At 48.3% G+C, this 19,854-nt stretch overlaps 2 protein-coding genes across 2 annotated transcripts; both read right to left on the reverse strand.

The window, feature by feature from the left end:
- Positions 1-6,853: 6,853 nt before the first annotated feature.
- On the reverse strand, positions 6,854-8,544 carry LOC123057904 (premnaspirodiene oxygenase-like). Its single transcript, XM_044480773.1, has 2 exons — positions 7,618-8,544; positions 6,854-7,509 (listed from the first exon to the last, which is right to left on the reverse strand). The coding sequence occupies exons 1-2, from the start codon at positions 8,542-8,544 to the stop codon at positions 6,886-6,888; spliced, it is 1,551 nt and encodes a 516-aa protein (XP_044336708.1). The 3' UTR covers positions 6,854-6,885.
- Positions 8,545-12,377: 3,833 nt separating this feature from the next.
- LOC123060276 (cellulose synthase A catalytic subunit 7 [UDP-forming]) lies at positions 12,378-17,719 on the reverse strand. Its single transcript, XM_044482891.1, has 5 exons — positions 17,044-17,719; positions 14,714-14,812; positions 14,178-14,330; positions 13,869-14,081; positions 12,378-13,784 (listed from the first exon to the last, which is right to left on the reverse strand). Exons 1-5 carry the CDS (start codon positions 17,614-17,616, stop codon positions 12,606-12,608), a joined length of 2,217 nt encoding a protein of 738 aa, XP_044338826.1. The 5' UTR covers positions 17,617-17,719; the 3' UTR covers positions 12,378-12,605.
- Positions 17,720-19,854: the final 2,135 nt, after the last annotated feature.

The raw sequence follows: 19,854 nt of genomic DNA on the forward strand, positions 1-19,854 counted from the left end.
TCGGTTCGTGGGCTCCTTTACTGCACAAACGGGCCAGGTAATTTCCAATTTCTACACATTCTTTACATGGTTTTATTAATTTATTTGTTAAACTCCTTTTTTATCCTATAAAACGTCTTAAATATCGTCTCTGCCTATTTACACATGTAAAAACTAATAAATAGGATATACCTCAAAAATAAGATTCCTGACGTTGTATTTTTCGTCTCAAGAAGCGTGTCTACACACTATATGTTTCCTAGTATAGCGACGAATATAAAAACGTCTTAGAAAAAGCATGCCTACTGACATGTTTTGTTGTAGTGATATACTTCTCGAGGGGTTCCGGTAACCTCCCGGTACTCCGGTATATGTCCAAACATAGGCTTTCAATATATCGATCTTTATGTCTCAATCATTTCGAGACTCCTCGTCATGTCCGTGATCATATCCGGGACTCCAAACTACCTTCGGTATATCAAAACACATAAAATCATAATACCGATCGTCACCGAACGTTAAGCGTGCGGACCCTACGGGTTCGAGAACTATGTAGACATGACCGAGACTCATCTCCGGTCAATAACCAATAGCAGAACCTGGATGCTCATATTGGTTCCTACATATTCTATGAAGATCTCTATCGGTCAAACCGCATAACAACATACGTTGTTCCCTTTGTCATCGGTATGTTAATTGCCCGAGATTCGATCGTCAGTATCTCGATACCTAGTTCAATCTCGTTACCGGCAAGTCTCTTTACTCGTTCCGTAATGCTACATCTCGTAACTAACTAATTAGTTACATTGCTTGCAAGGCTTATAGTGATGTGCATTACTGAGAGGGCCCCGAGATACCTCACCGATACACGGAGTGACAAATCCTAATCTCGATCTATGCCTACTCAACAAACACCATCGGAGACACCTGTAGAGCATCTTTATAGTCACCCAGTTACGTTGTGACATTTGATAGCACACTAAGTGTTCCTTCGGTATTCGGGAGTTACATAATCTCATAGTCATAGGAACATGTATAAGTTATGGAGAAAGCAATAGCAGCAAACTAAACGATCAACGTGCTAAGCTAACGGATGGGTCAAGTCTATCATATCATTCTCTAATGATGTGATCCCGTTAATTAAATGACAACCCATGTCTATGATTAGGAAACATAACCATCTTTGATTAACGAGCTAGTTAAGTAGAGGCATATTTGTGACACTTTGTTTGTCTATGTATTCATATATGTACTAAGTTTCCGGTTAATACAATTATAGCATGAATAATAAACATTTATCATAATATAAGAAAATATAAATAACTACTTTATTATTGCCTTCAGGGCATATTTCCTTCAGCAACCACCATGTAAACTTCTCCATGCAGCCGCCATCAGCGACTGCTCCCCGCCTTAAGTCGCCACTCACTGGCCTCTTGTCGGCATCGATTGCTCCTCGGAAGAGGATGTCGTCCTCATTGCGATTGACTTTGCGGTGGGATCACCACCCCCTCTGCACTATCCAGCACGCTCGTTGTCGTTCCCGAGATCCATGTCCTTGTCGAAGGCTACAAAGTCACGAAGGGAAGTGGAAAGAATGTGCTCCCTGGTACGGCGTCAATGGGCTCCCGACCATGCTCCGTTTCCCTCCATCCCCTTCCAAGACCATGGGAAGCCCACCAATTTTTACAGAGGCCCCTTTCTTCCGCGTGTCCGGCAGAAATTGTCAGAGCACCGATCTTGAGCATGTCGTGCCGCCGGTGTGCCATCTTTCAATTAACCTTGTCTCCAGAATCTTCTATGTCTCTCTAACTTCATTATGTCGTCAATTTCAGGAATGAGCAACATCGATGATCCGTTCGTCTAGCTCTACTGCCGCCTATATCAGACCCCAACACAGCTCCCGACCTTCTTGTTCCCAGCAATCTATCCAAATAGAAGATGTGGTCTGGAAGCTCCCTAGCAGCCCCGCAACCTCCCCGTGTCCATACAGACCACATCATCTTCTTTGCTAGCTCCTGCTCGTCTGCACAACTTCTCCCGCACCGCTAGCCTAGCACTATCACCGCCCGCCGCTACAACACCCCGTCCTGGAGGTTCTCTGGCGGCCCCGAGCCTGGGTTCTTCTCCCCTACTGACCAGCTGGAACCTCACGTGGGGGCTTACAGCCGCGCTGCAGGTTTACGATCACTAACGGGCCCAAGTGGCGGTTGGAGGCGTCCTAGGCGGTGCACCGGGGACCGGGTTCAGGCTCGGGGTGGAACTGCATCGAGATTTGAGAGAGAGATTGGGGGGTGGGAGTTTAGATAGTACATGTGTGAGTTGGCATGCCCAGTCAGCATTGACTTCGATCAAAACCGGTTGACCAACCTAAAACGAGGCTGGGGTTGTGTTTTAAACTTTGTGATAAGTTGAGGGTGCAATTTGACCAGTTTCAATTATAAGGGATGTAAATCAAAACGAGTGGTTAGTTCGGGGTTAGAATGTAGACTTTTTTGTTTCTTTCTTTGGGCAATGGCAAATTTCTTTTCTTTGGACCATGACAAATTTCTTTTTTTGGCCCATGGCAAATTTATTGAACAATTCATGGTATATTAGTATCGTTCTTTATCATGGCAAATTTATATTTGGAACATGGAAAAAATTGTGCCATGGCGAATTTTATATTTGGATTATGGCAAATACATATTTGGACCATAGCAATTTTTCGGTACCATGGCAAATTTATTTTTTTGACCATGGTCAATAATTTTTGGAACATGGCAAATTTTTTGAACAAACAATGGTAAATTTCTTTTTACACCATGGCAAATTTATTTTGAACACCCCATGGCAATTTTTTTTCATAAGACTATTTCATAAATTTTCCTTTTTAATACTTTTTTGCCATCATCTTATGAAACAATGACAACATAGGTTCAAACATAATTGTTGCGTGTTCTTGTTTGTTTTTAATTTGTGACAGATTTAGTTTCTCATGCATGGACACTGTAAATTTTCATGTATGGCATTTAGGTATGGCATGCAAACTTATGTTCAAAGAAACATCCAACCTGCTGATAAATTTATAAATTAGAGGATGGCAGTTTAATAAAGTATAGCATGGCTATATTATAAATTACAGAACTGCAATTGTAAATTTTATGTTTTCTTTGCCATTTTCTGTAAAAGAAAATGTTTTTTCTGTTCATGGCAATTTGTTCGCGATAGAGGCCATGCATCCGTTTGCCATTTCTCAAATAAAAAGCCCATCTGTTTGCCCTCAATTGACCGGCGGATTCCCCTCGAATTTTATTTTTTTTGACCGGCCGGTACGTACGTACTGCATGGGTTGGTTTCAGATCGATGCAGACCGACACGCACAACAGTACAACAGTACAAAGAGCTATATATCTCATCTCACATAAACTCAAAGCGCGCGCCGACCGGCCGGTCGAGCAGCACTCCGACTCGGACACTAAAAATCGCCTGTAGTCGTTAAATTGTACGCACCTACGACCTAAGCAGTGCGCTATCTGGTGATAGTACGTAGTACCATCTAAAAAAGGGAGCTAGTGCGTACGAACACGAACACGCAGGTCGATCCCTGATTCCCGATCGATCATGGTTGATATCGAGAACCCGCCTGCTCCCAACAACAGTTCTGCCACAGATGCCGCCGACGGCGGCAACGACGCGGCGATGGCGGAGCCAAGCCGGCACAGCTTCTGGGCGTGGAAAGAAAGGTTTATCATCCGGTTCCGCACCAATGACCATCCTGACACCGGAGAGGAGGTCGCGGCGGTGGACGCTGATCAACTTAGCAGGCATATCTTCGTATATGGGGGCCTTCTGGTCGTGTTCGTGATCATCGCCGTCTCCGTGGCCATGCTGGTGCTCGTCCACCGACAGTCGCACTCCACCGCCGGAACGGTGGTGTACGTTGTCACGCGCATCCTTGGGTTCTCGGGCCTGGTCGTCGCGGTATGCTGGGGTGCCTTTTTTATTCATCTTTCAGACGCGATGGCTCAGGGGGATAAAGAGGCAGAGGGGGTTGTAGATTGCTTAATGTAAATTTAAACTATAGAATATTTCCCGTTTTGATTACGTGTCTAGCGTTGTTGTCGGAAGCATGGAAGGTGTGTCTTCGTCGAATCTCACCGGAATTGGTTGGTGCTGATTTTTGGTGGATCTGATTAGATCCAGTTTTGGTTTGTGCATTTGCATGTTTGATTCTTTCAATCTACGATTTTTTTCGTCAACCATGGTTGCTGCTCTTGTATGCTGGCCATGTGGTGGTTCAGCACGACGATTTTTCAACTGTCTACTACAACAAAATTTGTCCAACTTCATTGATGAAGGGGCGATGATAGTGGGACGTCTTCAGCTCACTCTAGTGTTTGTAGTCGTTGCTATGTGGTCCACGTACCTCATTATAATTTTTGTTATCTTTGGTAATTTCTGTACTGCCATGCTATGTGTACACCGAAAGTTTTCCCAAAAGAGAAAAAAAAGGATAGAACATGTTCATTGTTTTCTCTTTTGTGTGATAATAGAACATATTCTATTATATGGGAAAGGTGGGCTATGCATTTGATGGACCACGATAGATAGAAATGGGAAGCAGCGATGGGAGGTGGAGCTGATGAACTATGTGAAGCAAATGGCGAGCTCGGTCTGCGCTACTCGAGGGATTCCTTCTACCGAAATGAATGTGTGGACCACATCGACATCCTGTACTCATACACACTCACGCCCATAGGTATCTTTCTGTACTCCTACACACTTGAGCCCAACAGGTGGCTTAACAATGTACTCTCTCCGTAAACTAATATAAGAGCGTTTAGATCACTATTTTAGTATTTTAAACGCTCTTATATTAGTTTACAGAGGGAGTACGTCTGAATCTTAGCACCATCTGGCGGCGGCGAGATACTCAATAGAAATCGGTTCCGCTAGCAAATCCTTTCTCAAATGTGTCACACATGAGCTTAGTTACCTAGAAAATGAGTCACGCCCAGTCGATCTCATGACCGTTGGATGAGCATCTAAGGGTTGTCACACCTTCTTCTACCTGGAGCTAGCCCTTTTCTTCTTCCTTCAACACCAGGTTTCCATGTGAAATAAGTTCATCACGTGGATAAGAGACGAGATTAATCATCTGTGCGTATTGCGTACGTAACCAAACAACAATATGTTTTATCTGAGGAGAAAATGCTTGTAACCAAATAGTCGTGTGCACGTTTCTTCTCAGCCAGGCTAGAGATGATGTTGGCAACCAAACCATGTGATGAACATGATTTTTGGCATGTATTCACTTAACCAGACAGAGATGCAAATACATCAAAAGGGGTGCGACCAACTAAACACATCTTTTGCGTAGCAAGCTGCTGTTTATGAAGAATGGTCCTTTTTATGTCAAGGTTTTGTCAATGTCAAATTCGATCATTGTCTTAGGGAAGCCAATCAAGTTGCGCATCTTTTAGCTTGTATTTCTGAGGTTTTTATTACTTTTATGCCAAATTCGATCATTGTTTTAGAGCATCTCCAACAGTCGCGTCAAAAGACGCGCGCGCGGTAATATGGCATTTTAGCGCGCGCGGGACATTTTAGCGCGCTTCAGCGGAGGCAAAAAACGATTGCGCGCGCAGGAAAAGGCGGCAGCTCGCGTGCTAGATTTGGCGCACCACGTCCGGCGCGCCTATAAAATTGCAGTGCCCTCTGTCGCTCCCTCTACCGCTTTCTCTCCTTGCCGCCGACATGCCACCACCGCGCCACCATACCGCCTCGCCGCCGTGGAGCTTCAGGCTACCGCGGCGTCCGCATGCGTCCGTCCGACACCTACTCCGTCGAGATTCGGTCGGGCGGCGGCATGCGTCTCGGCCTCGGAACCTTCGACACCGCCCAGGATGGCGCCCGCGTGTACGACGCTGCGGCGTGGCGCCTCCGGCGGTCCCGTTGGGACATGAACTTCACGGACGTGGCGACGCGGGAGCAGGCACATGAGTTGGCGCCTCCTCCGTGGTTTATCACCGACGAGAATCGTCGCGAGAACCGGAGGCGGGAGCGCCGTCTCAGTCTGGCCGAGATGAACGAGGAAGCCATGGCGCTTGGGCGCCAACGCTTCCCGCAAGACATCATCAACGACGAACAGTTCTTCGCCGAGAGGAGGGCGGAGAGGCAAGAGAGGAGGGAGGAGCGAGCGGCCTATCGCGAGGACAACCGAACGCAGAAGGCGGTCGCTAAATTCAACATCAAGCTAGGAGATGCGTCGTCCTGGGACTCCAGCGACGAGCGGTTCCTTGACGCCTACGCTCAGACGTCGGAGGAGGACATCATCGAGGCAAAGTCCGAGTCGGAGAATAACGAGTAGTAGCAATTTTTCGTCTTATCTATCTATCATCGATTCGTAGGAGAAGACTATGAACTATCTACGCACTATTTTGTATCGTAGAAGCAGGCTATGTGACAAACTATCTCCACATTTGTACTATCGTAACCAAATGTGTATCGAATCGGAGTTCACATAGTAGGCGTCAAGGAAAAAAAAATATAGCGTGCCTGCTCAAGCGGCTCGAGCGCGCTTTATTTTGCAGCGGCCGCTGGAGCCAGCACCCCGCCGCGCGCCAAAAATTGGCTCACCTGACGCTGTATTCTGATTTTGAGTGCGCCGCGCCCTGGACGGTTGTTGAAGATCCTATTAGGGAACCTCCTCTTTTATCTTAGCACAATTAGCAATTCTTCATAATAAAGTTGCCATGATGCCTTTCCCTAAAAAACAGCAAAATAAAAACTGCAGATACTTACAACGGTAGCCAAGACATTTATTTAAAATCATAAATTCAAAACCCAACGCTCACGATAGTCACCCCAAACACAAACCGTGCAAACACAAGAAACTCTTTTTTGGTGCTAATACGAGTACGTCTACCCTGTTGTAACAGGGACATGAGGGACAGCGAACACCACTAGCTCGGCCCGCCGGCGCGTGATGAGCCCGTCCTCCTCAGTCATGTCCAGCTCCTCGGGGAGCATGCCGTCCGGCAGCTTCCAATCGAAATGGAAGAGCAGCGCCGCGAGGGCGAGCTCGAGGTGCACGAGGCCGAAGGAGACGCCGGGGCATATCCTCCGGCCGGCGCCGAACGGCAGGAACTCGAAGTCCACCCCCTTGAAGTCCGGCGTGCCGCAGCTCTCGAACCTCTCCGGGACGAACTCCTCGGCGGAGTCCCAGTGGGCCGGGTCCCTGCCCATCGCCCAGGCGTTGACCAGCACCATGGCGCCCTGTGGCACGTCGAAGCCGAGCAGCTGCTGCCGCGGGCCGCCGCACTCCCGTTTCAGCATCACCGGCGGGTGCAGCCTGAGCGTCTCCTTGATGACCAGCCGCAGGTAGTGCAGGTCCGTGAGGCCGTCCTCCGTCACCGTGCGGTGGCCGTCGAGCTGCCGCCGGACCTCGTCCTGCGCCCTCCGCATGGCCGCCGGCTTACGGAGCAGCTCGGCCATTGCCCACACCAGCGTGGTCGACGTAGTCTCGCTGCTCGCACTAATCAGGTCCTGCATGCATGCAAACAATAATGGTTGGTTGACGCCTTTCGATCGAGGAGTCTTGGTGATGGTAATTGGTAAACACTAGACAGGATCGGGATTCGGGAGAGAGCTTACGATGATGACCAATTTGATGTTGTCCGTGGTGAAGGGATACTTGGAGTCCATGTCGTCCTGGAGCCTCAAGAGCACGTCAAGCAAGTCCTCGGCGTGCTCCTCTCCGCCGTCGGCTGATCTCTTCTTGTCCCGATGCTGCCGGATGACGGAGTCCATGAAGGCGGCCATGCGTTTGTTGCGGTGGTCGATCCTGGCGGGCACGCGGCTGAGGAGCATGGCGAGCCGGGACGACGGGAAGAGGTCCGGCAGGGTCATCCCCGGCACGATCTTAAGCCCCTCCCGCAGCAGCGTGAACAGGGTGTCGCGGTCGTCGCTCCTCAGGCGGCCGATCATGGCCTGCACCGAGGAGTCCGCGACGAACGACGCCAGCCCCCTGGTCAGGTTCACGGACGCCGACGCCGACGCCGCCGACGCGACGGAGCGGAGCAGGCGTCCCAGCATCTCCGCTCTGACAGCGCGGAAGGAGTGGACGCGGCGGTTGCTGAGGAGCTCGAGGGTGCAGATCTTGCGGAGCTGCCGCCAGCCGTCGCCGTATGGCGCGAAGACGAGGCCCTCGGAGCCACGCAGGAAGAGCTGCATGGTCGGGCTGAGGGGCCGCGACGCGAAGGCCACGTCGTGGGTCTTCATGATCTCGCGCGCCGCGTCCGGTGAGGAGACCACGAGCACGGGGAGCTGGCAGAACCGGAGCAGCATGAGCGGGCCGTGGCGCCGAGCCAGGTCGCGCATGGCGTGGTGCGGCGGGACCGACGAGCCGGCGAGGTAGTGCAGGTGTCCGATCACCGGCAGCGCCCATGGCCCCGGCGGAAACCGTTGTCGGCCGGCCGACCTCCTGCGGCTGCGGAACACCCCCACCAGGTAGAGCGCAGGTACCACGACCAGAAGGAGAGGCAGGAGGAGCGAGTAATATGCTGGGCTCTCGGCAGCCATGGCCACTAACTTGGAGCTCGGTCGATCGGCGTCAAGCGTACGTGGTGCGCTGATGTGTTGTTTCATGAGGAGGTTTGGATATTTATAGCGGCCTTGCGTAGAGTGTGGTCATCTTGGCTGCACCGGAGCGATTTGTTTGCATTCCGTGGCACCACCCCGGCCCGGATGGCAATGCGATCTCTACTAGACAAGTCAAAATCGCCTGCGGTCACCTGCTACGACATCCGCCCCGACTGCATGCACAGCTTGAAGTGACAGCTCACAACGAGATACTTGGATACCGCTCCTTCTAATTATCCCATTATCTTATCTGCATACGCTTGGTTTTACATCATCAAAATTGTTATACCATTAGATTTACCAACTTGATTCGCTAGCATCCGTCCAATCTACGTGTGAGAATCATCTACCATGCAACATACATTAGCGTACTCTAAGCGGATTTTAAAACACGTTGCATTTAGTTGTGGCATGCATAACTTTTCAAGTTAAGATTTGTTTTGCTTATGCAGAAATTTCCCACATAGTTTAAATCATAAGCCATCCACATCATCAAGCGCATGCAACCAATCCACTTTTCACCACATGCAAGTTCTCCACACCATCTGACCATCAAGCACATGCAAGTCATCCGCATCATTATTTTGCATCTTCTTCTTCTTCTTCTTTTGAGCAACAAATAATTAAACTTGAGTCATAAGGCAATATAACTTGCATTTACCCTCCATTTACCTCTAGGTTTTCTACGGCCATATGGTGAGAATGTGGTTCGGCATTATTCTCATATATTCTAATTTTACTTTTTTTAATATAATTTCATTGCTATAAATTTTGGCAGCAACGTGCGGGGTGCTATCTAGTGAAATTAAGTTGCAAGCAACATTTCAATATTTAAGGTATTAATCATCGCCTCTCCCTCATTGAAGTACATCAAACTTTGTTTATAGTAGACAGTCAGAAAGTCATTGTCTTGAGGCCCCAAGGACCAGCGCACTAGAACAACAAATGTCGCTAGTGGCTTGCTTGGACTGATGGGGAGCTTGCTTGGACTATTGTTGACCTTCTTGACTTGTGTCGACTAGACTTGACTTTCATTGACTGTTTATGTGGTGTGCCATGTAGGATAGGCTGTGGGACATTCAGTAGGGTTGAAACCATATATTCACTTTTGGGATAGTGGGGATGCCATCCTGGATGGCTTGTTCTTTTGCTATCTTGGTAGGTGCTCTCCAATGTTGCAAGCTCCTCCAGTGTATGGCCTTTGATTTTATGTGTGGTTCCTGATAGTTCCTGCTTGGGTTGCTAGTGTTCCGTCTACTCTAGGTCGATGGTCCGTGGTGCTTGTGTCGATGATCCTTTGGTCGTTTCCATTGTAGTTTTTTCCCGGGGTGGTGCCATCTGGTGTTGTACTATTTTTTCTATTTAATGGATACACGCATCTCTCCACTATGGTTTGAAAAAAAAAAAACGGTTGGCTTGTTATGCATGATAGACTAAATACCATAGCCATGCTACACGGAAAAACTTTTTTCTGCCAAACTATATGCATCTTAAATTTGTGGTGATGGAGTCTTGCAAACAAGAGATCGCCTATTCTAAAATTGTAAAGCTTGCCAAACCTTGTCCAAATATATGCTACTTTTGATCAATCATCATGGGCGCTGTTCCTAGTCACCCACTTCCTATTTAGCGCTTATAGCGCCAGCTTGGGCCAGCCCATCACGCAGTTTTTAGCGGGAAGCTCCTCCGGTTTTGGGAAGATTCTAGAAGATTCCTGTGTGGCGTTTTCTTTTTTTTTTCTTGTTTTTCTAGACCTGGTTTTCTTTGGTTTTTATTTTTTCCCTTTTTATTTCTACCCTTTTCCTTTTTCCTTTGTCCTGTTTTTTGTTTTTCTTAGTTTGACATTTTTTCAAATTCGTAAAGATTTTATTAAAATTCATGAACATTGCATGAATTCATGAACTTTTTCCAAACCCATGAACATTTCTCAAGTTCCTGAAGTTTTTCCTAAATTTTTTGAACCTTTTTCAACTTCCTAAACTTTTTACAAATTCATTAACTTTTTAAAATTTGTTGAACTATTTTTAATAAAAAATGATTGTCAACAGCGACGAGGAAGACTCTCCTAGTCAGCCTATAAGATAGATTCCGAAATCACTAATTAAGGAGTACTTGTTGCAAAGAACACTCCACCTTCCCTGGTCGCGACAAGTGGTGCACATGTAGCGCGCCACTTGTCGCAACCTGAGAGTTTTCCTTTTTTTCGTAGATCCGTTTATTCAAAATGTTTTATCTCTTAAACCGTGCGTCCAAATCTCGAACTGTTTTCGCTGTTGGATTCCTCCCGTCGAGATCTTCAAAACTAGATACCATGTTGATAGATTTTGACGAACTTTTTTTCACGAAAAAAACTGGACGAAAAAACCGAACCGGGAGCACGGGTTTTTTTTCCTTTCCGAAAGGGGTACGTCCGTGCCTCTCGCAGAATCACAACTGTGCCTTTCGTGAAAGCAAAACTGTGACTCTTATGGAAGAAAAAAACAAAAGACATGTTTTTTCTCGTTTCCGAGAGGCACGGCCGTGACTCTGGCGAAAGCACAACCGTGCCTCTCGCGGAAGCAAAAACCGTGACTCTCGCGAAAGAAAAAAAAACAGAGAATGCATTTTATTTCCATTTCCGAGAGGCACGGCCGTGACTCTTGCGAAAGCACAATCGTGCCTATCGCGGAAGCAAAACCATGACTCTTCTGAAAGAAAGAAAAAACAGAAAACGCGTTTTGTTTTTCCCTTTCCGAGAGGCACGGCCGTGACTCTCGCGAAAGCACAACCGTGCCTCTCGCGGAAGCAAAACCATGACTCTCGTGAAAGTAAAAAAACAGAAAATGCGTTTTGTTTTTCCCTTTCCGAGAGGCACGACCATGACTCTCGCGAAAGCATAACCGTGCCTCTCGTCGAAGCAAAACCGTGAATCTCCCGGAAAAAAAACAGAAAATGCGTTTTGTTTTTCCCTTTTCGAGAGGCACGGCCGTGACTCTCGCGAAAGCACAACCATGCCTCTCACGGAAGCAGAACCGTGACTCTCGCGAAAGAAAAAAATAGAAAAGACATTTTTTTCGGTTCCGAAAGGCACGGCCGTGACTCTCGCTAAAGCACAATTGTGCCTCTCGCAGAAGAAAAACCATGACTCTCGCGAAAAAAATGCGTTTTTTCGCGCAAAAAAAGTGAATTGATCGAAAAGCTAAGGAAGACCCGAGGAAAACCAAAATGTCGAAAAAAACCCGAAAAAATCGTTTAAAAAGCCGAAAACGCGTGCGGAAAAGTAAAAAATAAAATCCGGAAGGAGTGTCCAGAGCGCGACACGTGACGAATGGTTGAGAGCGCGCCAAATGGTGCTGATAGTTGGGGGCTCCCGAAGGAGCGCTCGTTAACTAGTTGCTCTCGATAGATTCAACGTGTCCTTTTTCCATGGAAATTATTATCATGGGCTATTTGGGTCAATGCAAATGAGCATATCTTCAACAACATTATACCTAACTTGTACACACGGTATGATGTTGTAAAAAGGAAACCTTTTTGTTTTATTGGAAATTCAATATGTGCTCGAGCTCATATGCTCATGGATGAATACAATATTAAAATAAACAGATTTTTTCGCATCTAACATATTACATATGTGTAAACTTTCATGAACAAGTGACATTCGTGGTGGTGCTGTGAGAAAAAAAATCCGTTCTCTAAAAAATATTTGTAGTACTGACTTTTTTTCAGATCACCACTATATCAGTTCTTCACCAAAATTTACATGGAGTTAGAACACATGAACACGTTTGTTGTAAATAAAATCAGATTACTTTAATTTTTTTACTGTTCGTCACATGGTGTACACTTGCTCGGCTGCTCGGGAGCTAAAATGTCCTCCTCTGTTTTATTATTTTCTTTCCAGCTCATATATATATGCCCAGAAAATATTTTAGCAAGAAAAGAAATTGGTGTGGCGCATTTGGAAGCTTGGATGGAACTGGTATCTTAGGTGTCACTCAAACTCTGTGGAAGTGGCCGGCCTAACCAAACAAGGATAGCAGAGTGGCAACAATGGCGACGGACACTGCCGTGATCCGCGCAGGAACTCTTGCAGGATCGCGCCTGAGGAACATCCCTTGCAGCAGCGGATAGCTAAGTGCCGCGACGTAGCAGAGGAGGAACAGCTCGCCGGTGCCGGACACGTTGCCGCCCCTGCCGACCATCTTCCAGACCCCGCCGACGAGCGCTGCAGCGTTGAGCAGGCAGAGCGTGGTGGCCGGCAGGAGCAGCGCCGAGCATCCGGCGAAGTCGAACACGCCGTCCCGGTACAGCCTGTCGCCGGACGCCTTGCTGGTGAGGTCGAAGTCCACCGCCCGGCCCCCGGCGCCGACCAGGCTGAGGGCGACGCCGAGGCAGGCGAAGATCTGGCCCGTCACGGCGTTGAGTGCCCAGAACCTCTGCTCGTTCCACCACGTCCTCGCCGCCAGCCCACGCTTGGCCACCGACACCTCCACCAGGTGCTGCAGCGACGACGACGCGAACACGGCGGCGAACCAGAGCGTCGAAGCCGCCTCTGGGAACGACGTGGCGCCGCGGAGGAAACAGAGCTGCGGCACGGTGGCGTAGCAGAGCAAGGGGAAGGCGTACAATGGCGTGAAGGCGTAGTATGCGAAGCCCATGCTCTGAGGCACGGAGATGGCGGCGGCGGAGGCGAGGGGGCAGTGCCTGGACAGGCCGACGGCGAGCAAGCCGGACATCCACCGCTTGTTCTGCACCAGCGCGTCGTTGAGGTTGGTGGGCACGCTGCCGAGGAACGGCGGCCTCGACCCCGTCGCCGGGAAGCAGTAGACGGACGTCCACCCACGGCAGTAGAGCTGCCGGTAGCCGGTGAAGTAGTCCTCCACCACCGACTGGTACAAGAAGCCCACATCCTCGCCCCATTCGGTGCCCGTCTCGTAATCACAGGAAGCCACCAACTCTGCATCTTGCGGGAGAACATCACCTGCAGCAACAATGGTGCTCCCGGTCCCGGATCGGCGCAGCGACGCTATGTGACCATTCGAGACGCCAAACCTCCTCTTCAGCTCGCCGACCTCCACACCGGAGAACTGCTCCTGTGAGCTGCCCGGCCCGGCGCCGTAGACGGCGTCTCTCCTGACGCAGAAGCCGGTGCCGGAGAGGATCGGGCCCCGGAGGCCGTCCAAGCCTTTCCACCGCGTCTGCACCATGCATGCACCAAGATTACTTGAAAATTCTGAGAAGATGACTGATGCAATGCATGGTCGATTGGTCTTCTTACGTACCCAGAAGATGGGCCTGAGCTCGTTGGCGTAGATGTCGCTGCTGCTGAGGTTGTGGAACATCTGAGGGAACTGCACGAAGGCGAGGTCGGCGCGGCGGCGGCCGTCGAGGTGGAAGCACATGGCCTCGAGGAGGGAGCTCCGGCTGTTGCAGTACATGTCGCAGTCCAGCACCATCACGTACGGCGAGTTGCTCATCAGGCTCGACACCCGGAGCTGCATTGCCCAACAAGGACAAGAACAATGTAAGACAAGATCAACTCTGGCAAAAACACACGATTGTACGTTGTGATCAAATGAGTAGGTGCTCACAAGGACGTTGAGTGCGCCGGCTTTGAAGTGGTGAGTCGACGACCTCCGCTTCTCGCGAGACACGTAGACCAGCAAGGGCATGGCGTCCTCGTCCCCGTCGCCGTCGCCGGAGTTGCTGTGGCTACTGTCTTGCCCTTGCTCATCGGTGATGATCTGACATGGTGCGGGTGGATATTACTCAGAGACATATATATATCTATCGGGTGTGCTACGGCTGTGTGCTTTAGAGCATCTTCAACAGACGCCCAAAAAGAACTCCACGCACTAAAATTTTATCTTTTTGGCGCCGCACAGCTTCAGCAGATGCTATAGTGCTACAAGTTTTTGGACGCGCGCTGAAAAACGCTATCGTGCGGAGCATATTTTGAGCTCCGGATTGCGCGCGCTTCACAATTTGCACTGTGTGCTTTTTGTGCGTTCGTTTTTGGACGTCTGCAAAAGTGATGTTGGTCTCGGCGCACTAAAAGTGCTAAAGTGGCGCGCTATAAGTTTTATTGAGCGCCAAATTTTTGTGCGGCCGTTGGAGATGCTCTTACCTCAACGTGAGCATGGTGATCTGCTTTTGTCCAACTCTGAGAAAGAGTTGCGTCGTTCATCACCTCCTCGACACCCTCTTTGAACGTCTCATACACATTCTGCAAAATTTGAAGAAAAAATAAATGTCAGGGCGATGCCGTCGGTGTCGGGGCTTGCAGCCCAAAGGCCCACGCAACTCCGAATGGGTTGGCCCAGTTAAAGTTGCATTATGAGCGCTCCACCACCGCTGTTCATGCGATTTTGTTGGTACTGCCTTAGAACATTATTATTACTAAGATTTTGTTGGTAATCTTAGGGTTATACTCTTCCCAGAGCTTTTACCAAATTTGTCGGGGGCTCCTATTTATTGCCCTTAGGATAAATTGTCCGTATAACACTAGGGTGGGCCGGTCTAATTAGGGCACCCTCATTCGCTCTGGATCGAGGAAAAAAAGTTGACACCTTTTGCTCTATATAAGAAAACTTATAGGGAAAACCCCAGCAACGCCTGGCTAAAAAAACTATATCGGTGAAAAATGTAGATTTTACAAAGTATTCACAAAATTTAAATTTTTCCCTAATTAATGTTCAAGAATTTTAGAAAATGATCATCTATATTTTATTAAAGTACTCATGGTTTGTTTAAATATGTCCACGAATTTAAATACAAAAGGACGTGAAAAAGAAAAACATCTAAAAGGAGAATACTGACAAAAACTGGTAAAAAAATCCGAGCTGAAACATCAGATTGACTCAAGAATTGTGGTCGCGCTGGAGCATACCCTAGTCTGGCTGGTGGGGTATGCCAGTGTCCCTTTTCCGGCCTAGTTGAGTTTACGTGTTTTTTTCTAAGGATTCTCATAGTATTTATCTTCACAATTTCTTTTCCGATGTGTAGCATTCGTTTCACGGGAGCTTTGACGATTCCTTAGGATTGTGTCTGATTTGATTCTATCAGGTATATGCCTCGACCACTTGTCACAGACTTGGCTATTCTATGGAATCCCACTTGCCTCTCGATGCCTTTGTTACGTACCATGTGTCTGAGCCGTATGGTTATGGTCCAGCTAGCTATATGCCTGTGTTGTGCTTTGTGTTCCTCTCATTGTTGATTTTGAGATACGAAATAACAGGTGTATACAGGGCCAACGCGACTATATAGGCCCTGTTTAGTTCGGTTTTTATTGACGGATTCCGTTGTCGCGCAACAGAATTTGAACCAAAGGGTGCACCTAGCAGAATTCGATTCCAGAAATCTGCTGCCAAAATCTGAACCAAAAGCGGAAGCAACTCAGGATGTGATTTCCAAAATCTGATTCCGCTGTGGGCCAAAATCTGAAAAAGCTGTATCAGCTGATTTGTCAAATGACTTACATCTTTTTTACATCAGATTTTTCACTGCTGTTTTTCCACAGCTGTTTTTAGAAATCCACAGCCGAATCAAACAGAGCCATACATATGCCTACGACTGTCTACTGGCCTCCATCCTTGGTGGGAGACGTGTCGGTGATCTATTGTGTGGATTCATGCTACGCGTGGCGTGGTGTGGCCTGTGGCGCAGCATCGCACACATGTTTTGCTAGTTTCAAAACTAGACAATGAACTAAAGTTTCAAGCAAACCACTTCATATTTAAAGTAATACTCGTGCAACCAAATATGGAGTAATAATTTTTTGCGAGAGCAAACAAATAAATTTAACAGTATTCACACAAGACAAGTGGTTTTTAAGACATGATCACATAAAGTTACAGCTAATAAATCAGTGTGATGTCGCGCCAGAAGAAAACTCAGTGCGCGATCGATGATGGTTAAGCAGTACTTCTTCCGTCCGAAAAAACTTGTCTCTCTGCTAGATACATCCATTTAAGGAACAAGGTTTTTTGGACAGAGGCAGTATGTAATACTGTAAGTTTGTAATACTCCATCCGTCCGAAAATACTTGTCATAAAAAAAATAAAAAGGAATATATCTAAACGTATTTTAGTTTTAGATGCATCCTTTTTCATCCATTTCGATGATAAGTATTTTTGGACGGAGGGAGTAGGAGTAGCGCGGTGTAGACGCGGAGCAGTCAGGACTCTGGACTGGTGGGTGTTGTGTACATGCACGTCAGGTTATTTTCAAAGTTTAGACTGCTGACCGTGGACAACGAGGACAAATGCAACGCTCATTCAGCCAAATAGTCTCTGATGTCGACAAGTATACTATGTTTTGAAGTTTGAAGTTGCCTAGAGCTACCCAAACAAAAGCCGTGGTACGTAATGGTACGTATACCAGTGAAAAATAATCCGGTAAATTTATAGTTCTACATACAAGGAATTCTACTGCCAAATCAATTCATGTACGCACCTTGATTCTTAGCCTGTCGTCGTCGAGCTCTTGCCGGTGGTGATCGCCGAGGTCGAGCTGATCGTCGCCGGCGAAGAACCTGTCGGGGCACGGGCACCGCACGCCGTACTTCCTGCAGAAGGGCACCCAGGCCCTGGCCAAGGCGTAGGCCTTCCTGGCCGCTAGCAGGGTCCGCGGCGACCCGGCGTCGTCGGAGAGGTACACGCTGAGCCGACCGCCCGGGTAGTCGAGCGCCATGGCGGAGACCACCGTGTTCATCACCTTCGCCGCGGGCTCCTTGTCCGGGTCGGCCGTGACAACCATCACGTCCACGGCCGGGAGGGCGGGGCGCGAGAGCCGGGACGGGAAGGCGGCGCGCGAGACGGGGCGCCACATGGGCGCCTGGGACAGCGCCCACAGGAAGAGGAGCACCAGGTCGGGAGCCAGCATCACGTGGGCGCCGCGGTGGGCGATGGCCGCGGCGGCGAGCGCCACGTGGAGGGCGGCGAGGAGCCGGTTGACGGTGGCGAGGGGCTGGTCCGTTTGCACGGTGTGGAGCTGGAGCGGCGCGTCCTGCGAAGGCCTCGCCGCCATTATTCCCGTTGCGCGATGGACAGCAGAGCACGGGACAAGAAGAAGAAAAGGCGAATCTTGTGCCGCCGGCGGCAAGCTAGTCCAAGAGACAAGAGTCAGAGTGCCAAACCGCTCAAAGAGATAGTGTGCCCAAGCTGCTTTCCTTGACTTTATAGCTCATGGGCAAGCACGCGGGAAATATCTCGGTGCATATTTAATTCTTGAAATTATTTTTTTGCACTGATACAGACGTATTTATTTATAGAGCTAATATTATCGGGAGTCATAAAACTTGCGCTCGATGTTTAGTTTGGATATGTAGTGGGTGTAGTGGTTTGCTTGTGCATGGATGTACCTGAGGTATGGAGTTCAAATCCCTGCGCGTGTACTTCTTATTTTCACTAGTCAATGTGTACGTGCAATGCACGTTAATTTAGAAATATATTAAGTGCATGCAGATATTAAATGGGATATTATTTACGTGTTATTATGTGATTAGCACTATATTTGGCATGAAATTAATTGCACGCTAAACGTGTTAAGCGCTCGACATTGAAGCAGTCTAGGTCACTGGATTGACATGATTTAATGGCCGAGATTAATTGGATCTGCCCCTTTGAGTCTTTTTATATTGGTATAGATTTTTTCACACCACCTCATGCTGACAAGTGGGATACACAAAGGGGACTATGCTCAATTAAATCAATTAAATGCAGAGCAAGGGTGCTTCTACAAACAATAAACGTGGCGAGCTGTTTCGGTGTTTAACAGTGGGCCATAGCCACGCTGGCGTGCCACGTGAGCATGTGATACGTCTGAATATGAGCAAAGTGACCGTATTTGCACGAGAACGTAAGTTAGATGACTAGAAATCCGTATATTTAAAGTTTTAGCATCAAACTGAACATCGAGCACAAGTTCTATGATTCCCGACAATATTACCTCTTATTTATATCGCTGCTCTACTATTAAACAAGACAATATACATTAATTATTCAGTTGGGGTGAAGTTATCATGAAAACTATGTGGAAACCACGTTTGGAAACAAGACAATATATCCTCATAAAGAAAAAGTGAGAAAATATATATACACACAGGCGCCGTTATTGCAGCAACAACTGCGTGCTGGTCAATTTTTTGGCCAAACATGTTTTTTGATTAAAATGAATCCAATTGTCTATGTAAGCAAAAACGACGAGACCACATTGGAACGAGTGAAATGTTAAAAACCACCACAACAGAGGTGTCACTAGCAGAAAACCGCCAATTTACAAACCTTGATGAAATTCACCATGCCGAAAATTGACAGCGTCTAAAAACATTGAGCAAAAATTTGATCCCATTTTGACGCGGCAAACCGCCCACGTGCCGACAACAAAGATGAGGCGCAGCTAACGGCCTTTACCGCTGGGTCGGGCTGGTAAACGGCTGTTAGCCGCACGCCGTCACCGCTTGGCACGTGGGCCGTTCGTCGCGTCAATACGAGATCAAGTTCTTGCTTATTGTTTTTTGTCACTCAATTTTTCAGCGGTTAAGGAGGATTTGCACTTCACCTGCACATGTTGCGGATTTTTCGCGGAGAACCTCGCCATAGCCGCCTCATCACTCTCAATGGTGGGGCACTGTTGCATGATGAGGCGGTCTTCCTTCTCCTTGTGAGACACACTTCACAATTCAGGAGCAAGGAACTCCGTCACCTCCGGGCTCATGACATCCAAAAAATTTGGCTCAGACTTCGGCCAGTGGTACCTCAAAGCAACGACGTCATAAGCGCGCCAACGAGCTCTGGTGTCTTGAAGGCCCCAAGCCGGTGCATGCTGCATCCCGTCGCACAAGATCCCCGCGGCATAGCGGCCGGAGCCGAATGCCGCGAAAGGCTGTGCTTCTCCTCGGCTTGGCGGTGACGATGAAGCCGTGACCGATTCGGTCGATGCGGTGGTGCATCGGCTAGACGGGCGAAGGGGACAGTGGATCCGGCAATGGAGCGGTGTGGCAGTGGTGATGGCGACCAAATGGGGTATAGCAGTGGCCGTTCTGGCGGCAAATGGAAGTAGGAAGGGGGAGATGGATCCGAGCGGCGAGGCATTTTTCGTCCCAAAGTGCCCGAAGAGATAACTTTTTTGGGCACGGTGACGTTTTTCATCATGTGTTGGAGTCTGCAGCCGCTACCTCCGGTGTCTAGGCATCTCCTTTGCTAATGTCACTGATGTAGAAACTAATGGCCATATTTTTTTTGGATTAGTTTGAATTGCTTACTA

This window comes from Triticum aestivum, chromosome 3A (assembly GCF_018294505.1).
Source record: "Triticum aestivum cultivar Chinese Spring chromosome 3A, IWGSC CS RefSeq v2.1, whole genome shotgun sequence".
Taxonomy (NCBI): Eukaryota; Viridiplantae; Streptophyta; class Magnoliopsida; order Poales; family Poaceae; genus Triticum; species Triticum aestivum.